Source organism: Lycium barbarum, chromosome 7, assembly GCF_019175385.1.
Source record: "Lycium barbarum isolate Lr01 chromosome 7, ASM1917538v2, whole genome shotgun sequence".
Taxonomy (NCBI): Eukaryota; Viridiplantae; Streptophyta; class Magnoliopsida; order Solanales; family Solanaceae; genus Lycium; species Lycium barbarum.
In genome coordinates this window covers 131,685,119-131,712,739 of record NC_083343.1, presented here as the reverse complement: position 1 = coordinate 131,712,739, position 27,621 = coordinate 131,685,119, and the positions used below count along the sequence as shown (strand labels likewise).

General features: G+C 32.7%; 3 protein-coding genes across 7 annotated transcripts; 2 read left to right on the top strand and 1 right to left on the bottom strand.

The window, feature by feature from the left end:
* Window positions 1–4,636: 4,636 nt before the first annotated feature.
* On the top strand, window positions 4,637–9,398 carry LOC132604474 (putative disease resistance protein At3g14460). Of its 4 annotated transcripts, XM_060317993.1 has the most exons (8): window positions 4,637–5,056; window positions 5,679–5,726; window positions 5,978–6,027; window positions 6,130–6,204; window positions 6,474–6,615; window positions 6,932–7,016; window positions 7,150–8,696; window positions 9,188–9,398. In XM_060317993.1, the coding sequence occupies exons 1-6, from the start codon at window positions 5,015–5,017 to the stop codon at window positions 6,992–6,994; spliced, it is 420 nt and encodes a 139-aa protein (XP_060173976.1). In that variant the 5' UTR covers window positions 4,637–5,014; the 3' UTR covers window positions 6,995–7,016; window positions 7,150–8,696; window positions 9,188–9,398. The 4 variants fall into 4 exon arrangements, 3 of the variants coding, with proteins under 3 accessions (XP_060173976.1, XP_060173977.1, XP_060173975.1); XM_060317994.1 differs by lacking the exon at window positions 6,474–6,615 and having other exon boundaries at window positions 4,639–5,056; window positions 6,932–8,696; XR_009568738.1 differs by lacking the exon at window positions 6,474–6,615 and having other exon boundaries at window positions 4,648–5,726.
* A 4,882-nt stretch (window positions 9,399–14,280) lies between these two features.
* LOC132604473 (S-adenosylmethionine synthase 2) lies at window positions 14,281–17,005 on the top strand. 2 transcript variants are annotated; one of them, XM_060317991.1, is made up of 2 exons: window positions 14,281–14,432; window positions 15,641–17,005. In XM_060317991.1, the coding sequence occupies exon 2, from the start codon at window positions 15,651–15,653 to the stop codon at window positions 16,830–16,832; it is 1,182 nt and encodes a 393-aa protein (XP_060173974.1). In that variant the 5' UTR covers window positions 14,281–14,432; window positions 15,641–15,650; the 3' UTR covers window positions 16,833–17,005. The 2 variants fall into 2 exon arrangements, with proteins under 2 accessions (XP_060173974.1, XP_060173972.1); XM_060317989.1 differs by lacking the exon at window positions 14,281–14,432 and adding an exon at window positions 14,571–14,726.
* A 2,152-nt stretch (window positions 17,006–19,157) lies between these two features.
* LOC132604465 (pentatricopeptide repeat-containing protein At3g06430, chloroplastic-like) lies at window positions 19,158–23,052 on the bottom strand. The gene is made up of 3 exons (XM_060317981.1): window positions 22,655–23,052; window positions 20,606–21,041; window positions 19,158–20,225 (listed from the first exon to the last, which is right to left on the bottom strand). The coding sequence occupies exons 1-3, from the start codon at window positions 23,027–23,029 to the stop codon at window positions 19,516–19,518; spliced, it is 1,521 nt and encodes a 506-aa protein (XP_060173964.1). The 5' UTR covers window positions 23,030–23,052; the 3' UTR covers window positions 19,158–19,515.
* Between the last annotated feature and the right edge of the window lie 4,569 nt (window positions 23,053–27,621).

Sequence of the window (27,621 nt, the reverse complement as noted above, 5' to 3'; positions counted from 1 at the left end):
TTTTTTTTTTTTTTTTTTTGTATTTCGTGAATAAAAACAATTTTTTTTTTTTGCATTTCGTGACACAATCAACGAAATAGTTTTTTTTTTTTTTTTTTAATTTCGTGAATAAAAACGAAAACTGATTTGTTTTGTTTTGTTTTTTTTCGCATTTCGTGACACAATCAACGAAATAGGTGTTTTTTTTTTTTTTTGTATTTCGTGAATAAAAAAAGAAATAGGAAATTATAATTTTTTTTGGGGTGGTGAAGTTATATATATATATGAATGAAATAAATATATATATATATATAATTTCCTATTTATATATAAAAAAATATATATAATTTCCTATTTATATATATAAAATATATAATTTTCTATTTATATATATATATATATATATATATATATATATATGAATGAAATATATATATATATATATATATATATATGAATGAAATATATATGTATGAAATATTTTCCTATTTCGTTGGTATATAAACGAAAATATATATATATATATTCATCTTATTTCATTGGCATATGAATGAAATAATAAAAAAAAAAAATATATATATATATATATATTCATCTTATTTCATTGGTATATAAACGAAAATATATATATATATGAATGAAAAAAAATATATATATATGAATTAATAAAAATATATAGTTTTATTTCATTCATAAATATATATATATATATATATATATATATATATATATATATATATATATATATATATATATATATATTTAATTTCATTCATATACCAATGAAATAAGATGAATATATATTTTTTTTTTCGTTTATATACCAATGAAATAGGAAAATATTTCATTCATATATATATATATATATATATATATATATATATATATATATTATTATTATTATTTCGTTCATATGCCAATGAAATAAGATGAATATATATATATGTTTTTTTTCGTTTATATACCAACGAAATAGAAAAATATTTCATACATATATATTTCATTCATATATATATATATATATTTCATTCACATATATATATTTCATATATATATATATATATATATATATATATATATATAAATAGGAAATTATATATATATATATATATTTTTTTTTATTTCATTCATATATATATATATATTTTTTATATATAAATAGGAAATTATATATTTTTGTTTTATTTCATTCATATATATATATAACTTCACCACCCCAAAAAAAAATTATAATTTCCTATTTCTTTTTTTATTCACGAAATACAAAAAAAAAAAAAAAAAAACACCTATTTCGTTGATTGTGTCACGAAATGCGAAAAAAAAAAAAAACAAAACAAATCAGTTTTCGTTTTTAATCACGAAATTTAAAAAAAAAAAAAATCTATTTTGTTGATTGTGTCACGAAATGCAAAAAAAAAAATCGTTTTTATTCACGAAATACAAAAAAAAAAAAAAAAAAAAAACTGCTATTTCGTTAAGTAGTTCACGAACTGCAAACAAAAAAAAAATTGTTGCGGCTATGAACAGTAAATGCTGGGCATTTCGTTGAATAATCAACGAAATGCCCATTATGGTATAAAAAAAAAGACACCCTATTTTGGTCTAATGGCTGCAAAAATAAGTCATTTTGGCTCCGGACTCGTAATATTTGCTAGTAGTTAGTAAACGATTAGAAGCATAGTACAAGTCTCTACTGAAAAAAAAAATGTTATCGGTTTCAATCATTTCAATGGAAACAAAAAAGAGAGTAGAGATGTAATTAAGTGAGACACTATAATCTAATTATTGTGTGAAACAAGATAAACTAAATAGATCAACCAAAAACATGCTACAAAATAATTAATTAAGCTATACGCCCCCCGTAAATATATTTGTAAACAATAATAGCATGTTAGTTACCATTTTAATTACCGATTAAGTTGCCAATTTATTCTTATATGTTGTAGAGATTTAATTGTAATTGCCTTATAAGTGACCAAATAATATATATGTAAATGATTTTCACATTATCTGACATATAGAACTTGAACTTATATTGACGTTCATCTATTGACATTCATCTTCTATTAATCACCTAAAACTTCAACCCAAGAGAAAAATAGAGAGATTCATATATCTCCCGATACATGACTATTATTAAATCTGGCTAATGGATGGTTGATATTATTCTGAAATTGAAAACAATCATACAATTGTGTTCTCGTGTGCATGTCTTTTTCGTCAGCATAACTATTTGTAATATGAACAATTGAAAAATGCAACTTGGTAATTGTTTCTTTTTTCTGTGGGATTAAAATATACTATTTTCTTAAGTTTGGTGTAATTTAACGTGAAGCGGAACAATGGACGACCAAGGAAAGACACTACAAACGTAATATATATATATATATATATATTCATTTTTCAATGTTTGAAGTAAGTTCACTTAACCCTAAAAAGATATTCAATCACGAAGCAATATAATACCCGATATTTACGTAAAAACTAAATATTTGACATTAATAATCACAATTAGAAAACACACAATAATTTTGAGTATAAGTGACAAATGTTTATTTAAAAGATACAGATATCCTATATTTATTGATTTGATACGTACATTGAATGAGTGTATATTTCTATCATCGATCAGATTCTTCCCACTCTCAACCATCTCTTTGAACCCATTTTGCCTTTTTCTTTTTTATTTTTAGATCATCGCTATAGAGTTTAAAAGTGTTTATTTTGAATATTTGAAGTCTGTTATTTTTGGTATTTCTTACCAACGTTTAGTAATACCATTCATCACCATGAAAGCGAAAATAAGAATTTAAAGTTTTATTTCTTTAGATTCTTATTTGACATCATGTATAAGACAGTTCTTAATTAACCCTAGTCAAAATGTCAAACGATTTTATTTATTTGCCATCACAAATTGCGTTATAAACTTTTTCTCTCCATGAATATGACCCAAAAGTGCATCAAAAGAATCTATAATGAAATGTGAAATGAATTTGGATGGAATCATGTCTTAAATGAGGTGTAAGGTTCAAATTCTACTAAACTTCTTACTAAACACGTCATGAAAAGCAAATTGCTATCATTCTTACTTAAATTAATTTTTGTAATTATATTAATTTGTGGATCTCTTTTACTAACACACGACAAAGTTTCACGTTATGATACTTAGAAATGTCTTTTGGTTCTTCATTCCCTTCTCCATTATTCATCGGGTCATCCTCCAAAACATTTTTGTTTTGAGGTTATTTGATTCAAAATAAGATTATCTCAATTATAATTTTGAAATAATTTAGTATTCCCTTGTCCATGTTTACTTGTGCATGTCTGACTTGGCACACCCCTCAAGATCTTATTTTCTCAAGTCATAAATAAAATGATAATTTTACTATATCACCCTTGATAATTATAAGTCATCTCACTCATTGAGAATGAATCTAAAATAACTAGGAGTACTTTATAATAAGGGTAAAATAGGTATAAAATGGTGAATAATCTTTTGGTTTTTAAAACTGGACAAGTAAAAATGAACATATTGCACTAGTTAATATTTTTTTTGTTTCCCACCTGATGTCCAGTACCTGCATTGGAGCCCGACTAAATGCAGATTCGCACCACGTAGGGCCCATTTTGGAGAAGCACTCCCTACCAAGGATCAGGACTCATACTCGAAGTAATTGCATGATTTGTCTTTCAAATGGGCTGGTCTTTAATTTTTGTCCTTCAAAATCGAACTTATGCCTAGTGAAGCATAAGTTCTTTAAGGGAACTGACATAACTTGTGAATATTATGATACATCACTTTTGCCCCTCTAGGCATAAGTTCGATTTTCAAGGGAAAAATTTAAAGACTAGCCCATTTGAAGGACAAAAATTAAAGACCAACACAAAACAGGACAAAAGTGCAAATGACGTCTCGAACCGGACCTTTAATTAAGGAAGAAACAACCCCATCCATTGGACTTGGACCACATCCTTTGGCGGTCACGCTAGCTAATATCAATAGCTAAAAAGTGAATAAATACGATCCAAAATATAACATCATGAATTAGGATCTTGGAGCCGTTTGGACATGAGATGAAACCATGTTTAGACATGCAATTTGAATTTCTTAAATTGTATTTTTTCTTATAGATATAAAAACCCCACAAGTTGTGAAAAACTATCAAAATATTCTCAATTCTTATACAATCATATCAAATGAGCAAGTCATAGTTTATAACAAAATTAATACATTACTAGAAGGCCTTTCTAAAATATACAACATCAATTGATCAAACTTTAGTTCAGTAAAAAAGAAAATTAACATGAATAGTAATGTAACTACTTTTTAATATAATCCTTCCACATGGTAGACATAAATAAAGGTTGGTAAATGGTCGTTGGGAATAATTGTTAAAAATATCTTTCAACTTATGGATCTTTTTTTTTATAAAGTATAAACTTATGGGTCAAGTTTTATATTTAAAAAATTTGAAACCATGGTTTGAAACCCCAAATCATGCCTTTTTGGATGATTTGAGATTTCAAATAATAATTGAAACCAGGAGATGAAATGCATGTCCAAACGCAAATTTCATCTCATGGTTTCAAACCATGATTTCAAATCGCATGTCCAAACGCCTACTAAATATTTCGATTTGTGTTTAAAAGCCAGTATAGGGGAACCTACAAAATCAGTCCTCCAATGCTGCTTGACAACATCAAAAACTGTGGGATGTTACACCCAAAAATTTAAAAATCTAAAAGGCTTCATGACATTAATCACTTCCTCTCCACAAGATAGTACCATAGGGGCACGATCTGATCCTGTTTTTGTAAGATGCTCAACTTCAATCTGAGCAAATAATTCTTAAAATAAAGGGGTAGCTAGAATTCTGTCCAGCCTTTTAAAAATGCAATTCTCAGCTGCCCTTCCATCCGACCATGTAAATGGACTTCCTTTGTATCCCAGGTCAAAAAACTCACAAGAGTTTATACAAAATGCAAAGTTCTCACATTAACTGGCAAACCCCCCAATTTTTCCTCTTCTAATAGAATGACATTAAAATCGCCTCCCGCCATCCATGATATGTCCACGGTACAAATCTTCCCATAAATCTTGTTTTTCTCCTTACATTTGGCATAGACTAAGGTGGCAAACATCTCTTTTCCAACCTCTGGAGTTAACTTCGAAGTTTAGTGCTGGTTAGAGTTCATTAGGATCTCCCATTGTACTGCTTCATCAAGAAAAACCCATATTTTTCCATTATGATTTGCTATGGCTGATCCCATTCCCAATCTTCTTTTGTACTTCTGAAGGTGTCTACAATTTTGAAAAGGTTCCATCAAAGCTACCACGTAACACTTATATTGCCTTTGAAGCAAAATAAGTCTCTCTCTCAAAAGCCTGTTGTGTGTTAACCGACCTAATATTTCAAATTAGAGATTTTATCATCATTTGGATTTGGAGACTGCAGTTCAACCCTCTTGGCCTGAATGATGTCCTGATTCTTTTTAATCATAATAATTTATGTAAAGAAAAAATACAATAGAGCATTATGGAATTAAAAGAAGTATGAGAGGGGAAATGTATGTTGATAGAAGTGGACTTATAAAGGGGAGCAATTCTCTTTTACAATTCTCTTTTATTAACCTATATACTTGGACCTAAATCCTAATCTTCTTCTCCTCTATCTATCTCATCTGTATGATTTTCTAAGGTAAAAGAAAAGAATGGAAGAGTACACGATGAAATTGGAACTGATCAGGTAAAGGGTTTTTTCCTTTCGGTAGAATAGAAATTATTACTCTTATTATTATTATTGTTATTATTATTAATATTATTATTATTATTATATTACTCATGCACGTTATTATTTGTCAATCCGTAATGTGCTGGATATTAGTTATTGAAAGAGGAAAATTAAACCTTAATTTTGCTTTGGGGTTTCAGAACATACATAGGTTGTGTTTTCTGTCCCTAACAAACTCACATAGTTTTATGTATGTATGTATGCAGACATATGCTTCCTCTAGTTCGGGGACAAAAGCAACAGATCATCGAACGAGGTTCCCACTATCGGTTCCTTTCAAAAAAAAAAAAAAAATTAAGAAAAATTAACTTTCATTTTCTTTTGCTTATACTAAAAACTTTATTCCCATTTTGCACAGTGTTGAAGCCATTCAGATGAAAAATCAGGCCCTTGCCTATGTTTGTAAAGGCATACTAAGATCTCACTATCCAAGGTACGTACCAATTTTATGATGTATCATCATTACAAACTAGGCAGGGTAGGGTAGGGGAGGATCAAAATATTTGAGCTCTCCTACAAATAATTAGAAGATAGTGGGACATGTTCCTAGGTTTATAAAAAAAATCTACTCTCTTTTTCATCATTTTCTGTTCACATAGACTGCGCCGTTATTAGTTATTAAACAAATGATAGAATTTATTTGTATGGTTAGTCACCAGTGGCACAACATACGGGCTAAGTAGCACCTCAATGGGCATGCAGATTATATTACAGATGTCCCCGTAGATTAGATCAAAGATGTAGGGCTAGAAAGAGTGTTAATGATTCTTCAACATCCGAGGAAGGGCATAGTTATCAGCAACCCCTTCCTGTTCTCCTGAAAATCCAGCAACAAACAATGAAGGTTCTTGCTTTCTATTTTTTGTTTCTTTTTTCCTATATATTTATTATGCGAAAAGTTGTATTCTTCCAAATATTCTTTTTCTCATTAAACACAATTTTTCGTTTTGGGATATTGCTTAGTTGGGATAGAAAGAGAAAAGCTGTAACAATTAAGTGAAAGTACTTGACAATTTGGTACTTTGTGATGTTTTACACTGTTTTTCTCTCACCTTAGTTCCGCAACATGTATTAGTGAGTAATTATCATCATTGTTGTTGCTGGTACTAATCTTATTATTTTTACATTTACTAATACGAGTATGATATAAATTTGTGCAGATTACTAGTATATTTCGAAGAGTGTACATACTTGTTATAGCAACTAGAGTAATGACAACATAATTGAAGGAGTTGAAACGGACGGGTAAACATTGTTACAAGGCATTGTACAACAATTCTGAAGAGGCCCTCATATCCCAACATCCAAAATTGGAGGAGCTTCCTGATTGTTTAATATGTTTTTGCTCTCTCTTTCCTCCTAATTATGAATTTCACAGGGATACCCTGATCCGGTTATGGGTTGCACAAGTTTTTTTTGATCCAAAGTTGGGACGGAAAATGGAGGTTGTGGCGAATGAACATTTTGAGGACATGTTTAAGAAGAAATTCATTGTGCAATCTAGATTTGACATGGGCATGGACGGCACAAGAAGGATGAAGTACAAGGTTGATAATATTATTGTGCCCACAAGTTCATACTTGTGGGTACAGGAAGCTGAACTGAGTAGTACTGATAGAGAGGTCCAACATTTGCTGTTACTGTCTGAAAACTTTGATGAAGCCACTTTTAAAACTCTGAAAAGTTTCAAGCGATTGCACACTCTTGTATTGTTTTGTCAGAATGGTGATTCAATCAGGCAGGTGCCTTATGATCTTTTCCTTAAGCTACAACACTTGAGAACTTTGGATTTGCATGCAACTGGCATATCTGATTTGCCTGGCTATATTTGTTATTTGTCATCTTTGCATTATCTTGATCTCTCTAAGACACAAATCAGTTACCTTCCTGAATCTATAGGTAGTCTTTGCTTTTTACAGACATTGAAGTTGCAGAGATGTTTAAATTTTTATAGTTTAGTACATTGTACCAGCAAGTTGATTAATTTGCGTCATTTGGATCTTGACATTCTTGGCCAATTAACTAGAATGCCTATTGGAATGGGTAATCTGACCAGCCTTCAAACACTAAAAGGCTTCATTATTGGCAAGGGAAAAGGCTATGATGCGAGAGAGTTGAAGCATCTCACTGATGTTTGTGGGTCATTTTGCATTTCAAGACTTGAGAATATTTCAAGTGTTGAAAAGGCTAGAGAAGTTGATATGAGTAACAAGAAACATATCAATAAGTTAAGAGTTGCAATGGCAACGTCATCAAGATGATTTGGCTTTAGTTGACGAGATATTTGAATGTCTTCAGCCTCATTCTAGCCTCGAAGAATTGCAAATATCCTTCTACAAGGGCTCTAGATTTCCTACATGGATGAGTAATTCATATTTGTCCAACATTGTCAGCATTACTCTCTTTGAGTCTGATAGTACTAGCTACATGCCATCGCTTGGAGGTTTACCGGTGCTTAAGTATCTTTTCCTTTTTCACATGTATGGGGCAAGATCTATTGATCATCACTTCTGCAGATTTGAAGGGAGTCAAATAGGAGCTGCATTTCCAAAGCTTGAAAAATTAAAAATAGATGGAATGCCAAAACTTGAAAAATGGACAGGTGTTGAGAGTGGGGATTTTCCGTGTCTCATTCAGAGTTATCAGTGTTACGCTGCCCTAAACTTATCGCAGTTCCCATGTTTTCACTTCTCAACAGTCTCAAAATTTTGGAAATTTGTGATTGTGATGAGCTTCAGTCATTTCCTGAGGGAAAACTTTCATCAAAGCTGGAATCTCTTTTTATAGCAAATTGTCCACTAGTAAAGAAATGTTGCCTTAAAACTCGAGGTGAGGATTGGTCTAAGATTGAACACATACGTTCAATCTTCATTGATAATAAGGAGATGTCTTCAAAGCCAAATGTGGATCAAGATCTCTAAAATGGTAAGAGGCATTTACTACGAATTCATTTGTTTTTTTCAAGCCAATTAGATCTGATTCAATGAGTTCCTCTTTCTTTTGCTTCTGGTTACCTTTCTACAAAGCCAAAATAGTCTCGGTAGTTACACTTGTAGTAACTATCCAGTCTCTCCTTATCATTCTTGGCATTGTTCTCTTATGTCTTCTTGACATATCTCTTAAGAAGCTCAGTTTGAGAATCATTGACTTGAACAACTGCAATAATTGTTAAAAATAGAAGCTCTCTCCTCATGTCTCTTTTTGTTGTCACTTTAATTTCTTTGGTATCAATTGCTTGCACAAAAAATCTTGAAATGCTTCAGTAGCCATTTGCTTCATACTATTGTTTTTTTAGCTCTTTGAAATGACCTGTTGAATCAAATGGTTCTTTAGGTTTGAGATTAATATATATGCATTGTAGAGTTTAAATTCTTTTATGAAAAATTTGCTAAATCATTTTCCATTATCATTTGTAGGTGGTGAAGTTGAACAAGGGGACGAAAGAAGAGAAGACACGACTTAGGAGGATTAGGTTGATGTTTTTTAAAATTGAAAACTTGTGAGTTCCACCTCTTGAATGGCAAACATTATTTGCATATTTTGCTTTTATGGATATTACCTGACCTCTTTGATCTTGGATTATTATTTTGGTATGACGTTGGATCATGAATTATTTTTTTGATATGACGTTGGATCTTGGATTATTATTTTAGTATTGCAAATACTTGTGTGAATTGCTGGACTTGTTTCTTAGGCTCCTTTATGTACATTGCTTATGGAGAGCACTAGTTGCATGGTGAATGGCACGTTAATTCCTTCTGATATAGATTACTCTCTCTTCTGCCACTATTAATCTTAGTCCGCGTGTGGTGCAAAATACTTAGTTATAGTGCAGATGAAATGTGTGGTGGCTTATTTTCTGTAATCCTCCTATTAGAAAATACAAAAGCTAAGAATTACTACTAGTTATTGGACTCTTATGCATTGTGTTACGCCTTAAAATCTCTATATGGGTGATTTGATTCACTCGTCTGTTTTATCAAGTATAAATATTCTTCATTTCTGGCGGCTTTTTTATGGTTGGAACAGAGGACGGTCATTTGAAGATATGTTGCTAGCTTTGTTTTACCTGAAGTCAGTTTGTAGTGTGCAGAGTCAGGGGCGGAGCCACATTGGCTCCAGGGGGTTATCCGAACCCCCTCGACAAAAAATTACAGTGTATTTTTAAAGTTAAAATTATTTTATTATGTATATATAGTAGATGTTGAACCCCCTGACTTCTTCGTGTATTTACCTTTTAGAATTTTTGAACCCCCTAGATGAAAATCCTGGCTCCGCCACTGTGCAGAGTTCATGGTTATATATAGGTATCTCAAATAGTTTAAGGTACAGTCCATTGTTGTCATGTAAAATCACAGTGTTTATGTCCACACAGATATCTACGTTTTGTTTTAGACTATAAGTTTTAAAAAAAAATCCTTATTTTTTATCTTCGTGTCTAGTCAAATTCTATCAGATAAATTGAATGGACGAGAATAATTGATTTGATTGTATAAATAGTTTGTACCTCATCAATGCATTGAACTTAAATCTAATGAACATAGTGCGATTGCATTTCTCTTGTGTATATCTTGTGTATACGAAGTAAATCTTATTAAAGAGAAACCAAATGCAATTCATGAAATAAATGGAAAACATGAAACCTAAATTATCATCTTGGATAGTAAAAGCTAGCTAGAATCCAAATAGAATGATAGCTCACTGATATTATATATGTACGGGCATACGCATATGTTCGAAATTAGTTTTTATTTGTAGAAAAAGATTGTTGATTTTTTACGAGATTTTTCTCCGTCTACGCGTTAGAAGTCTTCAGAGTTGAAGTTTTGATGAGTGATATCTAACTGATACCAATATTGTATAGATGGTACTGGTGGAAGCACCCAACAGTAAGGGGTGTGATTTAACATAGCAAAAAATTATCTTATATACCTGTATATTTACACATAGATATAATAGGGACTTGGGTGACACCATTTGAAAATATTACAAAGCGAATAACACTTTAAAACAGGAAATAAATTCTTACTTTCACTATTTTTCTTTGACGCAAACTCACTCATAAGTCAAATTGTGAAAATAGATACTGTTTACACCAAATTTTGTATACGCTACTGCGAGACATTCCCCCATACCCACCCCACCCCACCCAAAAAAAAAAAAAACTAAGATTTCAAATGGTAATGGTATAAACTATTGTATCACCTGGAGAAAATATTTGGTTTCAAAAGTTTGAATTTGGTGGGGTTGAGGGGTTAGTACTTGGCAGCATCAAAGTGAAAATGATGTTTTAACTTTGTAGCTTTCTGAATACTACGTTTGTTATATGATAAACCTGCTTCTACCTACCAAATCTGAATATACAAGATATTTGTGTTGGGACATATAATTCATAAACAAGATTGACCATTGGGTCCCAAACACATTCACAATTATTGCAGAAGTGCTGATGAAAAAATTTATGGCATATAATATGAGAGTGATTTTTGAAAGATCAATTATGCAATACATGCATTAGTCCTAATTATTTAATTCATCGATATCTAAAAAGGTCCAAAAAGATGAATTTGTTGAGCAAAATGAATAATAAAATCTGCAAGTTATCGTTTTCAATCATTTCATGAGAAGCCAAAAAGTAAAATATGTAATTATGTGAGACACAATAATATAATTAGATCAACTAAATACGTGTTTAAGTTTTATGCACATAAAGATATTTTTTCACTATCGTAGTGCATGTTTGTTACTATTTTTATCAGGTAGCTAATTAATAGAACTTAAACATTGCAGAAATTGACATGTAATTACCTTATAAATAACTAAATCGTATACATACTTCGTACCTTATGCATTGGCGCATAGAACTTAAACTCATATATTATAACATTCATCTTCTATTAATCACCCCGAACTTCAACCCAAGAGAAAAAATAGAAAAATTCATTCATCTTCACCTATACAAGCTAAGTTCGTTTTCAATAAAGATGTCAAATATTTACCGTACTATTTTACTTATATTAAAATAAACGGGGGTCCCGAAATATATATTATATTTGAGAACAAATATGTAGAATCTTCAAATTATTATGTACTAATTTAAGAACTTGTATAATTATTCATGGCTTATTCATGAGAAATTTACATGCACGTGATAAAAAGGAAGGAAATGGACAAATATAACATCCTTATTTTTTAATCACAACGGCTAATGGATGGTTGATATTATTTTGAAATTGAAAACAAACATATGGTTGTATCCTCATGTGCATGTCTTTTTTCGTCAGCATAATTATTTTGTAATATGAACAATTTAAAATGCAACTTGGTAATTGATTTTTCTGTGGAACAAGCATATAATCTTCTTAATTTTGGTGTAATTTAACGTTAAGTGGAACAGTGGAATTAGACGTAAAAACAAAAAACTATTCATATTCAATGTTTGAATTAAGTTCACATACCTCTAAAATGAGTAGACTTAAAAAAAACTCTAAAAAGAACACTAATTAACCACAACGTATAGTAGCCTAGGTGTTTGCATCAAATAAGAGTATTTATTTAGCACTAATAATCACAAATGACATATTATAGTCAGGACACACACAAAATAACTGTGAATATAAGTGTCAAATATGTATTTACACTATACATATCGTGCATTATAAATTGATTTGATATAAATATTGAATGAATTCGTTTTCTCGTATACCTCAGGTCTCTCAACTATCTTTAGAATCATTTTTTCTTTTTCTTGTTTTATTATTGTAAATCGTTGCTATGAAGTTTACTGTTAATAAATAAATGTAGTCTGTTTACCAACGTTAGGTAATATTATTAGATTTTTACGAAAGCTATTAAGAATTTGAAATTTTTATCTCCTTAGATTTTTATTTAACATCACATATAAGATTTATTTGCGATCACTAATTGCATTAAAAAAAATTCTCTCTATGAATATGACTCAAAATTCATCAAAAGAATGTATAGTAAAATGTGATATGAATCTTGAATTGAATCATGTCTCCTTCTAAAGTGTAAGGTTCAAATGCTACTAATAAGGTTCTTACCAGACATGCCACAAGCAACTCGCTTCTATTCTTATTTAAATTAAAAATAAATAAAAATTCTATAATCATAATATAACGTCAATTTCTCTAATTAGCATACACTATTATTTTATGTTATGGCATGAAGAAACATTCTTTGTGTTCTTATTCTGTTCTCCATTATTTATGAGCTCATCCTCCTAAATAGAAAATTTTTAGGGGTCATTCGGTTCAAAATAAGGTTATTTCAATTATAATCACACTTTATACATGGGATAACTAATACTAAAATTTTGATACAAAAATTATATCGATATTAACCAATATCAATAACCAATTTTGATCCTTCAAATATTAAGGGTAAATAGCACTTTTGGTCCTTCAATTATCGATAAATTTTAATTTTGATCCTTATGATATCTGACTAAGCACATTTAACCTCCAAATAATTGAAATGTGCAATTTTGATCCCTTTGCTTGTGAATATTCATAAAGTTTACCATAATTAGTAGTCGTTCCACCATGTAATTACCTATGTATTATGTTAAGCTTGTATTGCTACTCCATATTTGATGGCAATATAGTTCTAGAAGTAGTTCAAATACAACATACCCCTTACATAAAAGACAAAAATCACAAGGACAACAACAACATACTCAGTGTAACCCTACAAGTGGGGTCTAGGGAGAGTATAGTGTACACATATCTTATCCCTATCTTTAAAGGTATAGAGGTTGTTTCCGATAGACCCTCGATTCATAATAAAGCAAACAAAAGCAATTCAGGCAAAGAAATAACAAAAGTAAAGAAACAGCATATTCTAAACAAAAAAAAAAAATCAGTCCGAACAAAGGATTAATAGCACAACTGCCACAAAATCATACGATAATCGAAGGACAAGTAACACCAGATCCAATAACAGAAATCAAACGACAAGAAACTACAAAAATAACACTACGACTACAAGTATGGAAAGATAAGTTTGACAACGCTCAACTACCTACTAGCTTCTACCTTAATTCGTGTTCCCCATAACCTCCTATCTACACCGACCAAAAGTAGAATATACCTATAATTTATGTGCCAAAAATACTATTATCCCAAAATTTTAATACTCCCTCCATTTCAATTTATGTGAACCCATTTGACTGGGCACGACATTTAAGCTTGTGGTTAAAAATAAGTCTTGAATATTTGTGTTGCTGTAAATCATTTCATAAAGTGAATTTGTTTCCAAATTAAAAATGAGGTCATTCATTTTAGTACGGACTAAAAAGGAAATAGATTCACATAAATTGAAACAGAGGGAGTACCAAAAAGAATGAAAACCAGTGGACCGAACCGGAACTTAGTGGGCAAAACCGCGTCGTTTGACAGTCATAGCCAGTAATAATATTAGATCCACCGACGATATTAAAATGCTCATCCAACGGTTCTCCTAACATCCGAGATTGATTATCAGCCGTTGATTGAGACTACCCAACAACCTACCAAAAATGACCCGAAAATGAATGTAGCCCTAATTATGAGAAAAGGGGATTTTTCTAATTTTCCTATATATATGTCTTCATACATTTCATTTCTTCATCTCAATTGACTACTTTCTATTACCCTTAAGGTCAATATCTCTCTTTCTCTCTCTATATGTATGTATGTTATGTATATACACACTATATATATACTTTGTTTCAATTTATGGACATAGTTTAAATTTTGAGAGTCAAACAAAAAACAAAAAAATATTTGATCGCGATTTATATGTTCCAATTTATGGTGAAAATAAAATAGTTTTGACTCTCAGAAAACCCAACTATGTCAAAATAAAAATACTGCCTTTGTGACATAAATATATATATTTCGTTTCTTGTTTGATGATGCAAAGTGCTAAGACTTGTAATTTTTTTTTCTATAGGTCTGGTTTACTATTATGTGGATAGTATAAGTTAAAGCTGTAATTTTGATGTTTCACAGTGTTATTTTAGCTTCTTTTTTTTTTTCAATATGTGTGCCATTATTATGCAAAGGCCATGCTAATTTTGTGAGGGGTTTTTACTAATTTTGATTTCAACTTTATATTTTTCAATACAAGTTGCTTGTTTGATGATGTTGCAGTTACATAGTGCTCTGTTCAAGTACTTTGTAATTGTTTTGTTTATAGATCTGATTTACTTTTATGTGAATAATATAAGTTAAAGTTGCAATATTGATGTCTCAAAATGCTGTTTTAGCTGAATTTTCCATGTGGGACTGTCATTTTTTTTTTTTGTAAAGTCCATGATAATATCTGTGTTGTTCTAGTTTTATGAGGGTGTATTGTAAATATGATTTCAAGTTTGCATTTTTCACTCGATCCAGCTCGTCGTTAGGGAAGTAGAATTGAATTATATCATTTCTTTGTGGGTTTTGTTCGCTAGATCTGCATTTTCTTGGTGCTAATGTTAACTAGACATGGACATATAAGCATCACAAAGACAGTATTTTTAAAAATTTCTTAGTTATCTAAAGAATCTTAGTTAGAGACTCTATATACAGAGTTTTCAAGTCCTTTTTAGTCTTCTGTATATGTATATATAGCTTGATTTTTGAGAGTAGGTGCTTGGCATATATGGCTTATGTGTTAGATCCGCCTTTTTACTCTGTATGCTGAAGCACTCTTGACAAGTACAACCCGTCTTACCTCTTTCACCTATAGTGATTACTTCCATTGTTGAGGCATCATCACACTGTTTTTAGCTAAACTTACTATACTCTGTCCTCTTTCATTTACATATAGAGTCCATTTCCGTTGGTTTTTGGTTACTGATGTTATTCAATTTGTCCATGCAGATTTAGAACAATGGAAACTTTCTTGTTCACATCTGAATCAGTCAACGAGGGACATCCCGACAAGCTCTGTGACCAAGTCTCCGATGCAGTGCTTGATGCCTGTCTGGCTAAGGACCCTGAGAGCAAAGTAGCTTGCGAGACTTGTACCAAGACCAACTTGGTTATGGTCTTTGGAGAGATCACCACCAAGGCCACCATAGATTATGAAAAGATTGTACGTGACACTTGCAGGGAAATTGGATTTGTGTCTGCTGATGTTGGTTTGGATGCTGACAATTGCAAGGTCCTTGTGAACATTGAGCAGCAGAGCCCTGATATTGCTCAGGGTGTTCATGGTCATTTGACTAAGCGACCTGAGGAGATTGGTGCTGGTGACCAAGGTCACATGTTTGGCTATGCCACCGATGAGACACCTGAGTTGATGCCCCTTAGCCATGTCCTTGCTACCAAACTTGGAGCTCGTCTTACTGAGGTTCGCAAGAATGGAACTTGTGCTTGGCTTAGACCTGATGGTAAAACCCAAGTGACTGTTGAATATCACAATGACAACGGTGCGATGGTTCCTCTACGTGTTCACACTGTCTTGATCTCCACTCAGCATGATGAGACCGTCACAAACGATGAAATTGCTCGTGATCTCAAAGAGCATGTCATCAAGCCCGTGATCCCCGAGAAGTATCTTGATGAGAAGACCATATTCCACCTCAACCCTTCAGGCCGTTTTGTCATCGGTGGACCTCACGGCGATGCTGGTCTCACTGGCCGTAAGATCATCATTGACACTTATGGAGGTTGGGGGGCCCACGGAGGTGGTGCTTTCTCAGGGAAGGATCCTACCAAGGTCGACAGAAGTGGAGCCTACATTGTGAGGCAAGCGGCCAAGAGCATCGTTGCTAATGGTCTTGCTAGGAGGTGCATTGTTCAGGTTTCGTATGCCATTGGTGTGCCTGATCCTTTGTCTGTCTTTGTTGACACTTATGGAACTGGGAAGATCCCTGATAAGGAAATTCTCAACATCGTGAAGGAGAACTTTGATTTCAGGCCCGGTATGATTTCCATTAACCTCGATCTACTGAGGGGTGGCAACGGACGATTCTTGAAGACTGCTGCCTATGGTCATTTTGGCAGAGATGACCCTGACTTCACATGGGAAGTAGTCAAGCCTCTCAAGTGGGACAAGCCACAAGCTTAACTTATACTGTAGTTGTTTCACACCTTGCGTGGTTATGCTTACTCTAGCCTGTTGGCTTTTTCTTTTTATTTTTTTTATATCTTATATTTGTTTTTGATGTGGTTTTAGAAGTATTGTTCCAAGTTTCTTGGGTAAAGTTTGAGGAATATGGAATCATGGATTGAGGTGTTAAAGTCTCTTGGCTTTTCTTATATGTTGCTCTAGACAATGTAGACTTTCTATTAAAAAACTATTATCTGCAATGCTCTTGCTTATAGCAATATAAGTACTGAGTAATTCTACCATTAAATTACTCTATTTATGTGCTGGTAGAAAGCAATAGGTATTCAGCAAAATAGTCAAGTGCATACATAAAAGAGATCAGGATATGGCATTTCTATTTACTGCACATTGTTCATTGGGGACAAAGAAAGCCAGTGGCAAAATTAAGGCCTAATGAGGTATTCTGTTTGTATAAAAGATGACAACTCTTAACTTTCAATTATGGAACTCGCAGGGTTGTCTGTATACTTAGTTTGCCTGTATTTGCTTGCCAGAGTCACATGGCATTTCGTATTACCCTTCCACAGACAGCAAATTGCTTCATGATCGAACCAGTGGATGCCAGATTTAATGCCACAGAAACTGTCACTATATCCCCCACCCCCCACCCCCCAAAAAAAAACTGTACTTTTTTGTTTTAATAATGCTTGTAGCTTTCTCTATATCTGGGATAGCCTAAGGAATATATTTTGTTTGTGAAGGCTCAGACATGCAAATACAGTTGGTTATTCCTTCTGAAGAGGATACTAACCCTCCTGATCTCACTAGCTGAGATCTCAACCTTTCAAGATTCAAAATTTTTCCCCTTCCATCCTAGAGAATTGCTTTGGAGTGCCAAAAGCGAGCATGACATCATTATGAACAAAAAGTGTCAGGGTATGGAATCCCAGAAAGAGGCTGACCCAACTTAAATGAAATAGGCCAAAGTCATATGAACCCCTGAACTTGTCATGATTTTTCGTTTAGACCCCCCAACTGAGGGTCGTACCATATGAACCCTTCAAGACAACTGTTAGTGTGCCATTTAAACATAAAATAAATATGCAGCAACACACAAATGGTGCGTGTAATTCACACTCAAAAATAACAAATAAGACGGAGCCACATGGATTTTAGCTTTAAAAAATAAAAAAAAAGGATTTTACAAAAAAAAAAAGTAAAAATAAAAATAGTCATCTTCTTCAGCCCCCCTCCGCTCCTCTCCTTCCTCTCTTTTTCTTCTTCCTCCACTAGCCATCCGTCATCCTCCCACTCCCAACTAATTCTTTTCCTTCTAAACAATTACTTTAAAAAACAATAAACATCAATAGCAGTCCCACTCCCAACTAATTCTTTTCCTTCTAAACAATTACTTTAAAAAACAATAAACATCAATAGCAGCACCAGGAAGAAAGAGGAAAAGCAAGTTAAAGGGTGTGTTTGGATGAAGGTTTTTTTTTTTGTGTGTTTATTTCAAAGGACTATTGATTTTTTTGGTCCATTAATGGAGAAATCATGGACGTTTTTTGGTCCATTAAGGTCTCGAATTTGCTGTATTTGAACAAAGCAAAAGAGAAGAGCGACGCCGGCGGCGGCGGTGGAATCCGGCTTCATCGGAAAAATTGACGGCGGCTGCAGTGGATTCCAGCTTTGGATCGGGGGAGGGTGGGCTGGGTTTTAGGATTTTTTTTTAAATGTTTTTTTATTAGTTAAATTGTTTTAAAATAAGTTTTTTCTTATAATTATTTTTTTAATGATTAAAAATTTTAAAAAGGAAAAAATTGGCATCTCACGCCCTTTTAGAGCAGTGCATTGCACGCGCTTTGCCACCTCAATAATTGTGTTTAAATGGCACATTAATCGTTGTCTTGAAGGGTTCATATGGTACGACCCTCAGTTGGGGGGTCTAAATGAAAAATCAGGACAAGTTCAGGGGTCCATCTATGACTTTGGCCAATGAAATATGATAGTTTCATTATGACCTAACATTCTTGCCAATACGCTCTTTTGGGGTGGTCTTTAAATTTTGCCCCTCATACTTGAAATCTTTAAATTTAGTCGAAGGGCAAAATTTAAAAACCACAAATATGAGGGGCAAAATTTAAAGACCACCCCAAAAGAAGGGCAATCCGCGCAAAAAAAATGAAAATACAACTCCATGAGCAAGACTACCCAGGCTTGGCCCAACATTGAATTTGTTTGAAAACTGCGAAGGTGGCCTTCATTTGCATTACCAACAAAACAGATGTTTCGCCACAAAAAGAAAAATGAAGACTGAAACTACTACAAGGATACATCTTATAATACACATAGAAACCTGAATTGGTATTTGAACGATAAAAGCCAACAACCAAAAAGTACAAGGGCAGCATCAACCTGCTTGGAACTTACAAATGTGGCATTCTCGATATGATAGCTCACTATTTTTGGAAAAACAGACGCTCCTAATACCAAGTTAAACAACAAACATAGTAAATACCACATGATAAAAGGTTGAGCTAACGATGATACAAGTAGAAGTGTTCCGTTAATGCCTTAAGTTCGCCTCTTTGTAAACTCGCAGACAAGGATAGTTACCCGTTCCAAGCAGACAACTGAGTGATCTTATCAATCTACAGCTCAGAAGAAAAAGCGTTGTCAAATTAAATTGCATATTTATTTTTCAAGTAGGCATTAACTCTAGCTTTACTTCATCACTAAGGCTGTCACTGAACTCAGAGGCAGACATCATCTGCTTTTCTTGTTCCAAATCATAGATTTTGTCTGTCATACCTTCCTTTCTATATGCCTCAACCATAACAGAATAAGTCGTGTCATCTGGTCGGTATTGCTTATCTTTCATTCGCTTGAAAACTCTCTCCATCTCAATTAAGTCCTCTGCCTTTGCACAAGCATAAATAACAGAACTGAAAAACGAAGTGTTTTCAGGTATCTCCAACTTCCCAGCTAATTGGACAGTGTTGATCACCTTAGGAAAAAGACCTGCATTTGCATATCCTCTAATGAGACAGCAAAAAGTCTTCATGTCGACTTTCACACCTTCCGCACGCATTTGATCAAATGTATACTCCATATTCTTCGCATCACCTACATCCGAAAACGCTTCGATGACGTTGTTGTAAGTTGATGTCGTCCATGGAAATGCAAGTTTACGCATGTACTCCATCACTGATGACATCTTATCGTACATCCTTTTCTTCCCATAAGCACTAATAAGGATATTAAATGTTCGTGTCTCTGGCTCAATACCAAAATTACTAAACTTTTCGTACCATTTCTCCATCATTTCAATCTGCCCCTTGTTGCCAAATAAGCTCAGGATAGTGTTCATCGTCCATATATCGGGTCTGCTGTCTATGCTCTCGAGCATTCCTGAACGTAAGGGTGGAAAAATTAGCCCATAAGAACATGACCCGCCAACCCATCCAAGTTTGGGCTGATCATTGACCTGCCCATCCACTATATCAGCCCATAAAAAATTGGGTTGATATGCAGCCCAAATTGACCCATAAGAAATCTTGTCAAAATATTTTCAAAAAGACATTTTTTTTAATTTGATATGTTATATATAGCCATAATAAAGAAAAAAAATTATTAGGTACTAAAAAATTATAAAAAAACAAAGAAAGAAATTAAAACTTGAGTAGTAAAAATTGGACTGGTTGGGTTACAACCCGCTTTTTAGCTCATTTCAGCCCAAGTAACTTTTGGGCGGGTCAAAATCAGCCTAGCCCGCCCATTTACACCCCTACCTGAAACCACTTTCTCCATTTCTTCATATTTTTCTGCCTTCCCGTAACCACTCAAGACTATATTTTGAGTGACAGTGTTAGGAACTATGGCACGTTCAGCCATTTGTTCATAAAGAGAGTCAACCAGATCAAACCGGGATGCATCCACGCATGCCTTAATTAATATACTGTATGTATAAACATTTGGCTGACAATCAGGGAGCTCAATCATCCGGAGAAGAATAGTAAATGCTTTGTCAATTATGTTGCTTCTACAGTAAGCACCAACCAAGGCTGTATAGAATTCTGTAGTGGGTTCCAATCCCTCTTCAATCATTGTATCAAAAAGTTGTTGTGCTTTCCCTGGTTGCCCGCATTTCCCAAGAAGAACAAGAAGCTTCATATATGTACTTTCTTTCAATTGATAAAAGGGTTGTTCCTTTAGCATTTCAAATACCTAGACGCAAAAATGCATTGTATTATTGAAACCATATGTTTGGAAGAGGGAAGAAAAAAGAAAAGAGTTAGAGCAGGTACAATCAGCAAAACACCAGCACTAGTTATGATGCAAGAAATATCTGAATGCAAGCACAAACATCAATGAGATGCAGTAAGATTACCTAAGAAAAGAAAAAGAAGCAGGCATCCTTCCATTTACCTCTGCGTTTTTTGGGGATACAGGATATGAGGAGAACTCATATATGCAAAAAGAGCTTAAGGTACTTAGGGTGGTCTTGAATGAAGTGATTACTCCAGTTTTGGACAGTATATAGGTCAGAATGAACCTCATTAATCACGAATAAGTTATTAGAAAAGAAAAACAAAAATCCATTAAATTTCCACACAAAAATTGGTTCTTAATTTCCTAGCTAAGGGGGGCAGAGAATGTAATGTTAGGACTGGATATTTGCTGCAGGGGATAGTAGCTTAGAAAAGTCTTTCCTTGGCTATGTTACAATGGTAGGCTGCAGATATAATTCGTAAGTAATAACATACAGGGGCATGACTGGAAGCTTGATGTAGCTAGAATGATGCTATATAGCTGCAATACGCAATGGAGACAGGATAACAAGATCAAATGGATGGCAGAAGGTGAATCTTCTCTATCAAATCCGCTGACGGGAGTATTCACATAGCTCATAATAGCTGCAACACGTGGAAATAAATATGGTGCAATCAAGCACCCCCGTAACTCTTTCAATTTAGCTAGCTTTATTTGTGTTAATCAACTCTGTTTCAATCCCAAGATCAAATGGATGGTAGAGGTTCTCTAAATCTCACACTTATTCCAAACTGACATACTAAGTCTCTAACTAAACTAAGAAGATTCCTAGAAAGCACAGAATTCAATATAAATGTAACAACAATAACTACCTACTCGTATGGCCTCCATGGTTCCTTCATTTCCATTATGTTTTTTCTAGCTAACTCTATATTAATTTTGTAATATTATAATTTCTTTAAGCAAACATGACACCTTATTTTCAGGTCTACCTCATTCCATTTAGCATCTTCAGTCATCATAGTGTTGCACCTAGTAAACTCATTTTAGCTAACCTTACTCCTCAATCAAAAGTTTTTTTTAAAAAAAAAAAAATTACAAGAAATTAAGTAGCCCTTACTTCTAGTAACAAAGAAATTCACAAGGGGGTTTAAGAGCAAAAGGGGTTTTAGAGAAATGGGTGATACACAAAAAAAAAAAAAAAAAAAAAAAAAAATCTCCCTTCGTCCAAATTTAAGTCTCACTTTCCTTTCTAATCTATCCCAAAAAATGTGTTAGCTTTCTATATTTAGTAAGTTAGACAATTCAAACATCCTACGTATAGTAGCAAGTTATAACCACACACACATCTTTATTTTAGGATGACAAGACTAAAAAATCTCTTTTCATTCCTTAAACTTTGTGCTCAGTCAAACAGTGATAAGAAATAATCTCAGCATTACTAATACACCGCATTATTCTTATACACCCTACCAAATTCTTATACACCCTACCAAACGACCCCTTAAATAAGCATATTGAAAAAGATGCAAAATCAAGAAATGAAAGGGGTTTTAGCAAGAACTAACCTGAAGAGCTTGAAGCCATTGTTTTTTATCAATATGATCAGAAAGTTCTTCAGTAACAGTATTAACCCAAGCTTTAGCATTGTTCTTTCTATCTAATTTTTTCTTGATATTCTTGATGGGTGTTCTCTTATTGTTTTTTAACCCATTCTGTTCAGTAAAACCTGGAAATTCACCTTGTTTCCACTGCTTTTTCTTTGGAAATGCCACTGAAGATGAAGATGTCACGGCGGCGCGTGGGGCGGCGCGTGGCTGCCGAGAGTTGAAACGCCGGCGAAGGTTACCGGAATGGATTAGAGGAGAAGGAAAGAGTGAACATGAAGAAGATAAAGAAGAAAATAAATTGGTTGACATTTTTTTTTTTTTGTTTGGTGACATATATGTTTGTTTGTGTTAATATAGGATTGTGTTCACTTTTTTGCTTTTACTTATTCTTCTTTTTATAAATATAAATGTTACATTTTTTAAGTTTGTTTTTATCCGAAAATAGCCTCTCTATCTCGGTGGAGATAGAGGTAAGGTCTGTGTAGATATAACTCTCCAGGCCCCACTTATAGAATTACGCTGAGTATGTTGTTCTTGTTGTAAGTTTGTTTTTACTCATTGAAAATTTATACGATAGGATTTGTGATCTATCGGTAAATTCTGATTTTGAGTTTTGTGATATCTAATGAAACACATTAAGTAGGCATTTGGTCATGAAAATTAAATATTTTTCACTTTATTTGGAATTTTGAAGTAGGAGTTGAAGTTGGGGTTGTGTGTGGTTATAGTTTTTGCAAAAGTATTTGGTTGTTTGAATGTACTGAAAGTTAAAAAAAAAAAAGTTTTAAGTGTTTTTCAAATTTCAAATACAATTTCAAGTTGTATTTGAAAATTTCATGGTCAAAACGTTGATTATCAAATAAAGTGAAATAATTTTTCCAAACAAAGTGAAATTTTTTCATGGCCAAACGGGTTTTTAATCTTTAATTAATCAAAATGTGTGTTTTTAGTCCTTTTATGTACGAGATATGTTGTATCTGAACTACTTTTAGAAATATATTTACTGTCAAATATTACCGATTTAACACATACTTAACATAATAAATGGGTAATTAAATGGCAGAACAACTAATAATTAATGTGAATTGTATATTTACAAGCAAATGGATTAAAAGTGCACATTTCTATTAATTGTAGGTTAACTATACTTAGTCAAATATTACAGGGAGCAAAATTAAAATTTATTCAATAAATGAGGGACCAAAAATGCTAATAACCCTACAAACTAAGTCACTCAATATGATCAGAAAGATCACTAGGAACAGTAGTAACCCAAACTTTAGCGTTGTTCTTTCTATCCAATTTTTTCTTAATATTCTTTAATGGGTATTCTCTTATTGTTTTTTAACCCATTTTAACCCATTCTCTTATTCTCTTATTAATTAAACAGTCCGTTTACAATATGTAGTGACAAGTAAATATAAGATATTGTGAATAGAAACTCCCTTTTCTTTTGACAAATATATTTTTTTTTCCGGAAAGGGCTAAATATATCGAAAAAGGGTCAAGTATACCCCTCGTTATATTTTGGATCCAAATATACCCTTACAGTTATACTGACGACAAAAATACCCCTCCACCGTTAAAGTTGACCAAAGTTAATATTTTTAACGAAGAAAATGTCACGTCGCATACCACCTCATTGTCCAAATTCAATTTTAACCCTCCCTCCTTTCATGTCATCTTTCACCATTTGCACCTCCGCCTCCATAGCTATACCCACCACCATTTTCACAAATTCGAAAGGTGGAAGAAATCAAAATGCTTCAAATGACTCATCCCAATTAACTGCTGTCTTGTTTCTATATTCAAAGTTAAAACATCTATGATGAATATTAGGTTGATTTTGAAGAAAAATGAACCAATCATATGACTAAGAAATTCGGAGCAAACTTTCTTCAGCCACAAACGCTTCCACAGAACTCTATCGAGTTTTAATTCAAACTGCACTTTGTTAGGTCAAGAGAGTGCACATGAACTGTTTGATAATATGCTGCTAAGAAATTTCAAGCCTAAAAGCCCCTATACTTTACCGGACCACAAAAGCTTCCACGGAACTCTAATTGGGTTGTCATCAAGTAATTCTACAAAGTTTACTATTATTGGGATGAGTCATTTGAAGAATTTGATTTCTTTCACCTTTCGAGTTTGTGAAAATGGTGATGGATATAGTGGTGTAGTAGTGGTGGAGGGGGAGGTGCAAATGGTGAAAAATGACATGGAAGGAAGGAGGGTTAAAATTGGATTTGGACAAAGAGGTGACATGCCACATGACACATGACATTTTTTTCATTAAAAATATTAACTTTGGTCAACTTTAACAGTAAAGGGGTATATTTATGCCCAAAGTATAACTGTAAGGGTATATTTGGACTCAAAGTGTAATGAGGGGTATATTTGACTCTTTTTCGATAGTACAGGGGTATATTTGGCCCTTTTCCTTTTTTTTTTTTTGAACTTTCAAGAAAATCCGCGGCCGTTATCTTTGGGTCCACACTGAGAACTTGCTCATTGTGCAATAGCTTGCGAACCACTCGAGAAACGTAAATCCCACTATGCAAACCCGGTGCGACGATTGACAAATACGGTTGTTTGTGTTAATATAGGATTGTGTTCCATTTTGCTTTTACTTATTTTTTTTATATAAATTTCCACTTTGTAAGTTTGAATGTAACTCATTAAATACTCTCTCTGTTTTAATTTATGTGAAACTTTTTAAAGTACGAGGGTCAAATTTTATAACTTTGCTCATAGATTTTTCAAGTTTGTAATAATAAAATTTATATATTTAGAAACTATATAAAAGTACTATGAGTCATGATAATTTATAATTTAATAATTTTAAAAAATATACAAGGAAAATATGGGCAAAGAACCATCTCATAGACTCCCTAAATAGTGGTAATAGCTATAGATTTACATAAACTGAAACATAGAGAGTATATACAAACAAAATAACTCAAATTATTCTCACTTAAAAAAATGACTCTTCATATAGATTTTTTTTTTTTTGTTTGAAAAAATTTAAGAAAGATACAATGTATGATATAATAAATCAAATATTCAACGACAAATAAGTCTTACCATTTTATTTTATTTTTAAATAATTCTTACATTACAATTCATGTATTGTAATCCTTGAATTACTAATACATGCGTTACAACTCACGCATTACTAATTCATGGATTACAGTCCCATATAGCTAATCCAATCCCTGCATGACTAGCTTCCTAAGTAATTCAACGCTAAACTTAAATATTTGAGAGCTATCTTAAAAGTCATAACCAAGTAGCATTATAACAATGGACTATTATCTCTGCTTGCAAATGTAAGTCGAATGATTAAACCATGTTAACTTTATGTCTCCTTTGGCATGTTTTTCTTCTGTGATATATTTCATCATCATTCATAATCTGTTTTGTCAGCGCGCTGCTTCCTGACACCTGATTATTCTAATCATGATATATACTCTCCAATTACATTCTTGAGTCATGGATTCCCCTTTCACTAGGCCATTTTTTATGAAATTAGTTTATGTTGCTCGCATCCTCCAAAAATATCACCGCACTCGTGTCATATCCTCCATCCAATTTTTTATTTTTTTTTTGCAAATCCGAGCAGCATAGCTATCAATTAACATAATACCCTTTCGCGACTCCTCCTCTAGTAAGAGACTCATAGTTTGGGTTGTACTCATAAAGTGTCCACATTTTATTCTTGGGACGGTAGCGATATGTGAAATTCTCATCAAACATCCATTGACAAGGATCTGAATCAGTAACACACTGATAGTCTGATCGAAATGCCACAAAAGTGCCCATGTTTGTGGAGCAATTGTACATGGTAGCTGTTGGAAAAATTGTTCTAATATTCACCTTAAAACTGAACTCCTGATTTGGCTTCAAATGCTCTAACGGGAGATCGTTATCAAAGGAAAAACATCGAATGCTAAGGTAATTTGTGTGGTTATTTTTCACCATAATTAATTTTTCATTTGGAGGTGATCTACCGGTGGCTTCAATATGTGAAAAATTGATGACCACGAAGATCAATAATGTCATGTACAATGTTAAGGTGATGGTCTTCATGATGGTTTTCTTGTCCTGAAAAATCACGATGTAAAAAAATTAGAAGAAGAAAAATAAAATAGATCAATTTCAATTCATTTACATAAATAAATTTAGGAATTTCTAAATTTTGAATATGAGAGAGTCCGAGAAAATTTTACCTTTTTGATGTGAAACAAGACGACAAGAAGTACAATTAGTTGTAAAAATTCAAGAACGATGCAAAAATGTCATTTCGTGCATGGGGAGAGTCAATAGTCTGAAATGTTTCTATTGAATTTGCTTCCCGGAAAATTATGCTGTACAAATAGGATTAAATAGAATTAACGTGTTCTATATATACCTAAATTATTGAATTGCAATATGAAGAAAGTTTTTTGTGTATTTCTAATTTAGATTTTATAACATTTCTAAGATCACTGTTATGTGTCTATGCATGTGAAGGATAACTCACTAATTTATTACATGCATGATCAAGAGAAAATATTACCTTATTTCTTATTCAATCAATTCCTTTGAAGCTAATTTTTCTTAAATGATGGGAGAATTATGTAGAAGTTTAATATTTGAAATGGGCTTTTGTGAATCTTTGGAAATAAGAAAGAAGGTAAGAATTAATCTTTCTTGTTTCCGTTGATGATTAAATTTCTCTATAATTGGTATTTATATATATCCATTTAGAGAAAAGAAAAAGAATTTCTTCTGTAGATTCGAATCCTTTTAGTAATTCTGTTTTTACGACTTTACTACTATTTTTAAGCCTCAAATAGAGTTTCTAAATTTAAGCTTTTATATAATTACTAACCTTCTATATTTGTGGATACGAGACAATTGCGTATTCGTGAGCTTCTAAAAGA

Excerpts from the sequence above, each read along its gene's own strand:
- LOC132604474 (XM_060317992.1), top strand. The coding sequence starts at position 7,211 with ATGGAGGTTGTGGCGAATGAACATTTTGAGGACATGTTTAAGAAGAAA.
- LOC132604473 (XM_060317989.1), top strand. The coding sequence starts at position 14,686 with ATGATGCAAAGTGCTAAGACTTGTAATTTTTTTTTCTATAG. Across the intron at positions 14,727-15,640 it reads TGTAATTTTTTTTTCTATAG|ATTTAGAACAATGGAAACTT; the intron begins GTCTGGTTTACT and ends TTGTCCATGCAG.
- LOC132604465 (XM_060317981.1), bottom strand. The coding sequence starts at position 23,029 with ATGTCACCAAACAAAAAAAAAAAAATGTCAACCAATTTATTTTCTTCT. Across the intron at positions 21,042-22,654 it reads AATGGCTTCAAGCTCTTCAG|GTATTTGAAATGCTAAAGGA; the intron begins GTTAGTTCTTGC and ends TTTTGCGTCTAG. Across the intron at positions 20,226-20,605 it reads AATGGAGAAAGTGGTTTCAG|GAATGCTCGAGAGCATAGAC; the intron begins GTAGGGGTGTAA and ends CCTTACGTTCAG.